We start from the raw sequence: 9,723 nt of genomic DNA, 5'->3' as shown, positions 1-9,723 counted from the left end.
TTATTGTGTAGCTCTGCATTTATTTCAGTTTTTCTGCTACTAAAACGCCCTGCTTTTATTTATACCAAAAGCTAAACCTACTACTACTCTTACTAAACCAGCCATAAAAAGCTCTTCTGATTTCACCCTTATCTTTCCATTCATCCACATTGACATCAGTCCCTGAACAGGATTCACATTTTTTGTTACTACCACATACCCTACTACTACTGCTGCTAGAACACCAGCTCCAATATGAAAGAATGGCTTGTGTTTCTCCCATAATTCCTCCCAGGTTGAGCCCTGTGCTTCCTCATACATCTTATTAGTGAAAAATCCTCCATTCCACTGCACTTTGGTGTCTATATTTTGTGGAGGCTTAGTGTCCTGCTGTCTGTTGTTCAGTTCTGCTCCTCTATTCTGCTATACCATCTTGTCTATATTTTGTGGAGGATTAGCGACCTGCTGTGTGTTGTTTGGTTCTGCTCTGGTAAATGTTTGATTTCCTTCTCCATTCTGCTGCACCATCCTGTCTATCTTCTGCAGAAGTTCAGTGACCTGCTGTCTGTTCTGTGGTTCTTTATTATTAAAGATGTGAAATCTTCCTCCACACTGGTCTAACACCCTTCTGAGATGTTCATTCCTGCTTCTTTCCTCATCTATAATTTCATCTTCTACACCATCACCATTGGTGAAAACAATGATCATGCAATCTGTAACCTGCTCCCCAAAAAACTTCTGTAAGCTCCTAATTATTTCTTCTTCCTGTTCTGTAAATGGTGCAAACTTAAAAACCAGAATGAAAGCATGAACTCCTGGTTGTGAGAGATAAACACTCCTGCACAACTCCATCACTAACTGATCTTGTGTCAGTGATCTTGTGTCAAAGAATCCTGGTGTATCAACCACATGTATGAACTTTTCTCCTACCCGAGTCCCTACATATTCACTGTGTTCTGTTACAGAATCTAAAGATCGCTCTGATCTGAATGCATTTTTTCCCAGGATGGTGTTTCCTGTTGCACTCTTCCCAGCACCAGTCTTCCCCAGCAGCACGATCCTCCGTTCCTCCAGGTTCATTTCAGCAGATCTGATCTCTGTTTTAAATGACACACAAAAACATTCACATAAAAGAACCACTTACTTTACTGACATAGATGATGAACTTTATCATTCAGATAACTAAAATGAAAAGCTACTTGATCCACCAGTGAGTGAGAACCCAGTGCTCTGGAAACTGAAACAAAAAGAGAACAATTAAGCTGCGTGACAGAAAACAATATAAAGGATCTCTCTCATCTAAAGTAAAGTATATTTATTTAGGCTCAGATTCTGCTTTTGAAGTACCACTAAAATGTTCAGCCATTGTTATTAATCTGTGCCTTCATGCACCTGTCAGTCCAGTACAGAGAGACCTTAATCTTTATACATAAAGCAGTCTGGGCATGTCTCTGTTTGTTTTGATTTGTCTGCTGGCTTCTATCATGGATGAATAATAATAAGTTAAATAATAATATATAATAAGTTATATAATAATAAGTTTCATCTTTAAACAGTTAAAGTTGGGGGCTGATTTGTTTCTGTACTTGTGTACATGTTTATTGAAATATTCTGTTTTGAATCTGAGCGCTGAACATTTTTACTCACTGCTAATGTAGATGCTTTAAACTCCACACGTCTTTATAATCTGCTTCACTGCTGTTACTTTATTCTTCCTAAAGAAAAGTTAAATTATGAACCGTTATTAACTTAATATAAGGAAAACAACAGGCTAAAAAATAATACAGGGCATGTCTAAATTCTTAGCTCCCTTAAAATGCTCCTACTGAGGTTCTTAATTCTGAGTGATGATCTGACTGAATAACGAGAGAGCGTCCGGCGCCTCCTCAGTGCTGAAGATCAATCCCAGCATTCAGTGCGGCACGACTTTTCTCACAAAGAACTACAAACATGGTGGACGAACATACCTGTCAAGTTTTGGATTTAAAAATAAGGGAAATTTTCTGCTGCGCGCTTCGAGCTGTCCCACCAGCCCAGGTTCAGTATCCCTTACATTTTAAGACAGGTTTACAAGAAATCTAAAATAACCACCTGTGAACCACTTACAAACTACAATTAGATGATCAGAATCTGATAGGCCTACCTTTGTTGACACTGAAATGCTGTGGACATTCCTACATATGTAATTCTTATAATACAGCCTAAATGAAAACACAGTTACAAACCTTACAGAATGCATAACTCTGCCCCATCCTGCTCCTCTTTAGAAAGGTAAATTTGATGTCCCATTTAGATATTTACATGCAATCTTTACTTTTTTTGGTAGGAATGCCCTCTCTCTCCTTGCATCCATCCATCTCTCCCTGTTCCAGGTTTGTTCTCGCTGTCCGCACTGACCTCGTGAGAACTGCCACTTGCAGCAGCCTGGGTGGCAGTTCTCGCGAGGTTAGTGACATTTCAGTTTGGAGAGGCACAGAAATGTTTTTTTAAATTATAATTGTAGTATTGTGTAAAGGAAACATAACAATACTTACTTGTAATGGGGAGCTGAACCTGTGGGAGGCACTGTTACCTTTTGTTATTGTTGTGGTGCGGTTAAAGGAGGGTCAGAAGAAAGTTACCGTTCTGAGAGTTTACACATGACTTTATTGCTTATCTGAGATTTGTTGGTTAATAATAAAGACACTTAAATATATTATATTTGGATGTGATGATTGAAGATACCACAATAAAATAATACGGGAAATTTACGGGAAAATACTAATACGGGAAGACGGCGGGAAAGAGGGGTAAAATATGGTAGTTTCCCGGCCAAAACGGGAGACTTGACAGGTATGTGGACGAATCAATGCAAAGCAACCAACAGAGTTCTTTACAGTTTCAAATGTAAATAAATTCTTATTGATGTGTAATCTGTATAAAGGTGTAATTATACGAGTGGGTTTATCTGTAAATTGGGGCATCAGGGAGAGTTTAAGTGTTTTCGGTACATGGAGGGAGACGTTAGCCGGCATGCTAGCAGGTTGTGCCACCTCAGCTTGTCGGTTTGAACGGCTTAGCTTGGTTAGCTTAGTAAGCTAAAGCTGTGGTGATGTAATGGGTGTGTCTGTATAAGTAAAGCGTCTAAATAATTATGAGTTCAGGTCTTATTGGAATCATCTCTACTGAGGCAGCTCACACGGTTTTTAGACAGATTAATAGCTGAGATGAATTAACACTTGTCACGAATCAAGTCTCTGTGCTCCTGAAATGTGTTTATGTGCCACGCCCCAAATCAAAACTCTCCATCCAGGTACCTACACAGACATTTCTGGCTATGTCCAGGGAAGAAGAGGCAACTGTGACCTCTGCTGGCTGGTCAAGGCGCTCCACAGAAACTAATGGTGAATAATGGTATAATGGTGGTAATAACAGTAAAAAACTGAGATTACTGCACTGTTCTCTGTACGTGATACTGATCCCTGTGTGAACTCACCTCGTGCAGGTAAAGATCAGGAAATGGCAGTTGTGTTAGATGTGTTAGGTACGACTCTCCCTGGTCAGGGTCTGCAGCAGTAGAAGAGATACAACTGGGGAACTGGGTATGAGTAAATTGGGAGAAACGGGGAAAAAGAAAGAATAAGTAAAAAAATATATAAAAATAACGTATATAAAATCATTTTTATAAATATAAACATCACACCTCATAAGCTTTTTTTATCATTAGATTTTAATCTTAATTCTAAATGGAACTTTGTTGGTAATTTAAGTGAAATTTCCCAGTTTCACATTATAGAGGTGTTTTTTTATTGTCCGGTTAAACATCTGAACTAAATCTGATTTTATATTTAAATGCTGTACAGGAGCTTTATTATGTGACCTGATGCTGAAGATTTGAATAGATTTGAATAGATCATTTAAATCAGATTTATTTTTGGACCAACTATTTACACACTCCGGGGCTGGAATACAAACATAAACACAAGTAAACAGCACCACATCCTAGTTAAAATAAGATTATCATCTGTTTACATCTTAACTCAGTTATCCGGCTGCTAGCTACACAATTTGAAGTATATAGTGTTTGTTTGTTTATTTGTTTATTAGGATTATAACGTCATGTTTTACACTTTGGTTACTTTCATGACAGGAACGGTAGTTACTCATTACACAAGATTCATCAGTTCACAAGTTTTTTTTATATCAAACACAGTCTTGGACAATTTTGTATCTTCAATTCACCTCACTTGCACGTTTTTGGACTAAACCGGAGCTCCCGGATGAAAAGCCACGCGGACACGTAATTTCAACATTTGACTGAATACACGACGTTTCAGCTAGAAATAAGTGGTTTCTTAGATCTATAAACATATTTAACAGAATAAAACCTCACCTAAATCTCAGCTAAGACTAATAAATAAATGTAATAAATGTTCAGGGTTAGTAAATGTAGGAAAATGGACAGGATGGAAAATGTAAATAATAAAAACACAGAGTTTCTTACATTGACTTTGACTTTTATTAGATGTCAGACAGGATGAAGCTGAGATATTTCATCTTTTATCTGCTCAACTTCATTTCATTTATTAATAAACATCCATTCCTGCATTTCAGACCTGCTTAACATTCCAAATGAAGTTGGGAGCTAGTAATGAGGTGAAAACTCTAAATAATGATGTGATGTTAAACAGGTGATGTAAACAGGTGATTGTAATGATGGTTTGGCACAAAAGCAGCATCCAGGAAAGGCTGAGAGTCTCTGATGAGTAAAGATGATCAGAGGATCCAGTTTGTCCACAAATGTGTAAAAAAATGATTGAAATGATTAAAAACAATGAACCTCAAAGAAAGATCAGAAGGGATTTGCATGTTCTCCCTCTACAGTGCAGAATATCATTAAATCATTCAAGGAATCAGGAGGAATTTCAGTGTTTGCAGGAAGAACGAGACAAATTAAAAGCTGAAACACTAAATCACTCGCTCTCCTCTGTGCCAAAATCTCTTTGAAGTGGTGAAAAGGAACGACAACATTACAAAGTGATAAATGCTTTACTGTCCCAACTTTTTCTGATTTTGGGTTGTAAAGTCTTACCTGAACATGTAAATATTTTGGGATTTTGAAGGTGAAACTTTGAAGGGAGTGAAGTTCTGTTTTGAATTGTCGTCTCGTGATGGGAAATTCAAATATAATATTTAAATCTTCTCTGTGTTACGTGGAGAAAGGAGGACTCAAATGCAGAATTCAAAATAAAAATAATATTTTATTTTTAATTAGAAATAAACAAAAGCAGAAGAAAAAATGAGAAACCAAAACCCAATCGGAAAGTCCGACAGTGCCGCTGAAACTGCAGGAAAAGGAAAAACCAAAAAGGGAAAATAACAATGTTGGGCGCGAACCCCGGTCGTCTCGGTACGAGCCGGGTGCATTGTCTGCGCGCTATTGTGGCGTAGGTGAATGAGAGTCGGAGCTTAAAGCGCTACAGTGTTGAGACACGGGAGAAGATAACTCCCGGTAATCACTAGCCCCAGCACAGCGGAAGGCTAGGAAGTTCGCCGATCTGAAAAAAGAGAAATATAAGAGTTAGTTTAAACAGGCTGTGAGTGCGGATTCGAACCGGTGAATGCAGCGCGAGAACCGAAAGCTTAACGGTGTCGCCACCCAGCGGTTCATGAATCCAATTACGAATTGGATCTAAGAGGTTGCGCGGATGCTGTACCAAGCGGACACGCTTGCTGTGTAGCAGCACCGCTAATGCTAACCGCATAAACAAAAGCAGCGCAAGGGCTGCACGGCGTCGCACCACGCTAATCCTAATAGGCAAAATAAAGACAAGTTACCTCGACCTTGCAGTCTACACACCCGAATGGCACATGCCACCAGGGGATACCGTCTAAACCTATAAAGAGCGTGGACGAGCTGCCACATGAGAACAGGGAAACAAACAAAAGGTGCGACACCCGCTGCTGCACAGAGCTGGCTTAAATAGCTGTGGGTGATCAGCCCTAATTAGTTGATCAGCCCTAATTAGTTGACCTCCTACTTAAGGCCTTTATTCGTTTGGCTCTGTAAGACCTGCTTCTCCTAATAGAACCCCCCCCCCCCCTCTAGGGACAGCTCCTGAGGTCCCAAGACCCGCAGCATGGTTCCGGCGGAACTCGCGGATCAGTTCAGGGTCCAGGATCTGCCGAGCCGGTACCCATAAACATTCCTCAGGGCCGTAGCCTTCCCAATCCACCAAGTATTGGGTGCTACCCTGAACCTTCCTGCAATCCAGCAGGCGGCGGACAGTAAAGGCAGGGGCACCCTGGATGATACGAGGGGCGGGAGGCTGGGGAGGGGGTGAAACTCCCCCGCACATAAATGGTCGGGGTTGGGAGACGTGAAAGGTTGGATGCTCCAACCTATAGGTCACCGGGTTGATCCGCCTGACCACCTTAAACGGGCCAATGTACCTGGGTGCCAGCTTGTGAGGGGCACCTCTGACGGGGAGATCCCTCGTCGACACAAGGACACGTTGGCCTGGCCGGAAGGTGAGAGCCGGCTGCCGCCTGCGGTCAGCAGTGCGCTTCATAGAGCGCTGGTTGGCCACAAGTGCCTGCCTTGCTTTACGCCAGGCGGCGTGGCAGCGGCGGACATGAAGTTGTACAGACGGGACCGCTACTTGCTCCTGCTCAGGAAAGAGCGGAGGAGGGTACCCGAACTGAGCTTCAAACGGTGACATTCCTATCGCCGAGTGATGCAGGGTATTGTGAGCAAATTCAGCCCACAATAATTTATCCGACCACGTGGCCGGATTCCCTGCCGTCAGGCACCTGAGCATCTTGCTCAGATCCTGGATGAGCCTTTCCGATTCGACTCGGGGTGATACCCCGAGGATAAGCTGGCCTTGGCGCCAATGAGTTGGCAGAAGGCCCGCCAGCACTGGCTCACAAACTGCGGGCCCCGATCAGACACAATGTCTGATGGGACCCCATGCGCTCTCACCACATGTTGCAGGATGATCTGCGCAGTGCCCATGGCGGATGGTAGCTTGGGCAGAGGGACAAACAGGCAAGACTTGGTGAACCGGTCGACAATTACCAACACCGCCGTGAACCCTCTAGACTTTGGCAAGCCTGTCACAAAGTCTAGAGCAATATGGGACCACGGTCTTGAAGGTATCGGCAACGGATGGAGAAGGCCTCGTGGGCGCTCCCTGGGGCTCTTGTTCAGAGCACACACAGTGCAGGCACGGACGAAGTCACGTACCTGATTCTCCATCCCCGGCCACCAAAATCTTCGGCACAGCAAAACCAGGGACTTAGTCACACCTGGGTGCGCCGCAAAAGGAGAGGCATGGGCCCACTCAAAAACCTGACGCCGTACAGTAGAGGGTACATACAGCCTGTCAGGAGGCCCCCCACCGGGGTCGGGTTCGGCCCTTTGGGCGTCCCGTATGACCTTTGAAATGCCCCAGGTGACTGGGGCAGCTATCTGGGTCGAGGGAATCACGGGATCAGGCTCGGTCTCCGGCCTGGTTGGTTCCCACTGTCTAGACAGGGCATCCGGCTTACCGTTCTTGGATCCCGGTCTATAGGACAGTGTAAAGTGGAACCTACCGAAAAATAAGGGCCACCGGGCCTGACGTAAGTTCATCCTCTTGACCTGCTGGATGAACGACAAGTTCTTGTGATCAGTCCAGACAAGAAAAGGATGTTTGGCTCCCTCGAGCCAGTGTCGCCACTTATCTAAAGCCAACTTAATGGCTAGAAGTTCCCTGTCTCCAACCGGGTAATTCCGCTCAGCCGGAGTCAGGCGGTGCGAAAAGAAGGCGCACGGATGCAGCTTCTTTCCTGGCCCCACTCTCTGGGACAGTACTGCCCCAACCCCAACCTCAGAGGCATCCACTTCGACCACAAAGGGCTCCTCTGGGTCAGGCAACTGCAAAACAGGAGCAGTTGTCAAGAGAGCTTTCAGTCTGTCAAAGGCTTGTTGGGCATGCACCGATCACTTAAAAGGCCCCTTTCCTGTAAGGGCTGTTAACGGGGCAGCGACAGTGCTAAAGTTCTTGATGAATCGCCTAAAAAGTTTGCAAAGCCCAAAATCCTTTGCATTTGGCGAACAGAACTTGGAGTTGGCCAGTTCTCCACAGCTTTAATTTTAATTTTAGCCGGGTCCATGCGAAGGGCGCCCTGTGACACTATAAACCCCAGGAACGAAACCGAAGGGGCGTGAAAGACGGACTTCTCCAGCTTGACGAAAAGGTGGTGTTTGAGCAAAAGCTGGAGAACTCGTCGGACATGCCCTATGTGTTCGTCGATGGACTGGCTAAAAATAAGAATATCGTCTAGATACACATAGACGAACTTATCAAGGGTCTCCCGTAGGACCTCATTGGTGAACCTCTGGAAGACTGCGGGGGCATTCATTAACCCAAAGGGCATCACTAGATACTCATAGTGACCAGTGGGTGTAATGAACGCAGTCTTCCACTCATCCCCCTGCCTAATCCGGATCAGGTTGTACGCGCTGCGTAAGTCGAGCTTTGTAAAAATTGATGCTCGCTGAAGAGCTTCGAAAGCCGTGGCCATCAGCGGCAGCGGGTAACGATCCTTGATCGTAATGGCATTTAGACCGCGATAATCGACACAGGGGTGCAAGGTATCGTCCTTCTTGCCAACAAAAAAGAACCCCGCCCTGGCCGGGGAGGAAGAAGGACGAATGAACCCCTGTTTGAGTGCCTCGCAGACGTACTCCTCCATGGCAACCTTCTCCGGGCCGGAGAGCGAGAAAAGGCGCCCCCTAGGAGGGGTAGTGCCGGGCAACAAGTTTATGGCGCAGTCGAACGGTTTGTGGGGGAACAAGTCCCGTGCCCTGGACTTGCTAAAAAACCTCCTGAAGATCATGGTACACAGGAGGAACTGTGGCCAAATCCGGGATCTCCATTTGTGGTACTGGCGGGTTGAGATTCGTGCCGGCTTGGAGCAAGCACGAATCTCTACACCGTGTTCCCCAAATGAAGATTGACCCGGTGGCCCAGTCGATCTGGGGGTTGTGTCTTTGCAACCACGAAAATCCCAGGACCACCTGGAGGTGAGGAACGTGAGTCACTAAGAAGGTGATCCGTTCCTCGTGGTCCTTCAGACGCAACGTCAAGGGCTGCGTCCGATGGGTAATCGGGCTGCCCGCTACGGCTCGACCATCAACAGCATGGACCGAGACCGGCTTGGTTAGCGGTTGGACCTCTATCCCCAGCCTGCGTACCAGATCGATGTCAATGAAGCTCTCTACCGCTCCCGAATCTACACAAACCTTGAGGTTTGTGTTTCCCGAGCCCCAAGACAATTGGGCCGATAAAAACAGGCCCTGACCAGGGATGCTAGTTTGGCCCTCTCTCGATTCCCTGGTTCGAGAGCGGCCTACTAGTTTTAACGGTTGTTGGGGTCTGGAGCAGAAACCTGACGCCTGAGGGGCGTGTTGACCCCAATTGCATGGGTTCGGGATCGGATTGTGCGGAGGGGAGCTAGGAGAGACCAACGAGCGAGCAAACGGAGGACAGGAACCCCGTTCCCGTGCTCGCTGGCGAAGCCGGGTGTCTATGGACGTGGCCAGCGTGTAAAAGGCCTTAAGGGTGGCAGGAGGATCTCTAGTGGCCAGCTCGTCCTTTACCTTACCGGAAAGGCCGCGATGGAAAATAGCGGTAAGGGCCCCTTCATCCCAACCACACTCTGCTGCTAGCGTTCGAAACTCAATAACGTAGTCTGCTACTGAGCGACCACCTTGGG

General features: G+C 45.5%; 1 protein-coding gene across 1 annotated transcript; it reads right to left on the bottom strand.

Moving 5' to 3' along the window:
• Nucleotides 1-1,059, bottom strand: LOC134303195 (GTPase IMAP family member 9-like). Its single transcript, XM_062988533.1, has 2 exons — nucleotides 505-1,059; nucleotides 1-357 (listed from the first exon to the last, which is right to left on the bottom strand). Exons 1-2 carry the CDS (start codon nucleotides 1,057-1,059, stop codon nucleotides 40-42), a joined length of 873 nt encoding a protein of 290 aa, XP_062844603.1. The 3' UTR covers nucleotides 1-39.
• Nucleotides 1,060-9,723: the final 8,664 nt, after the last annotated feature.

The sequence above is a fragment of the Trichomycterus rosablanca genome, chromosome 2 (assembly GCF_030014385.1).
Source record: "Trichomycterus rosablanca isolate fTriRos1 chromosome 2, fTriRos1.hap1, whole genome shotgun sequence".
Classification (NCBI taxonomy): Eukaryota; Metazoa; Chordata; class Actinopteri; order Siluriformes; family Trichomycteridae; genus Trichomycterus; species Trichomycterus rosablanca.
Note: the sequence above shows the minus strand (reverse complement) of the source record. Positions and strands in the feature narration are given on the sequence as shown.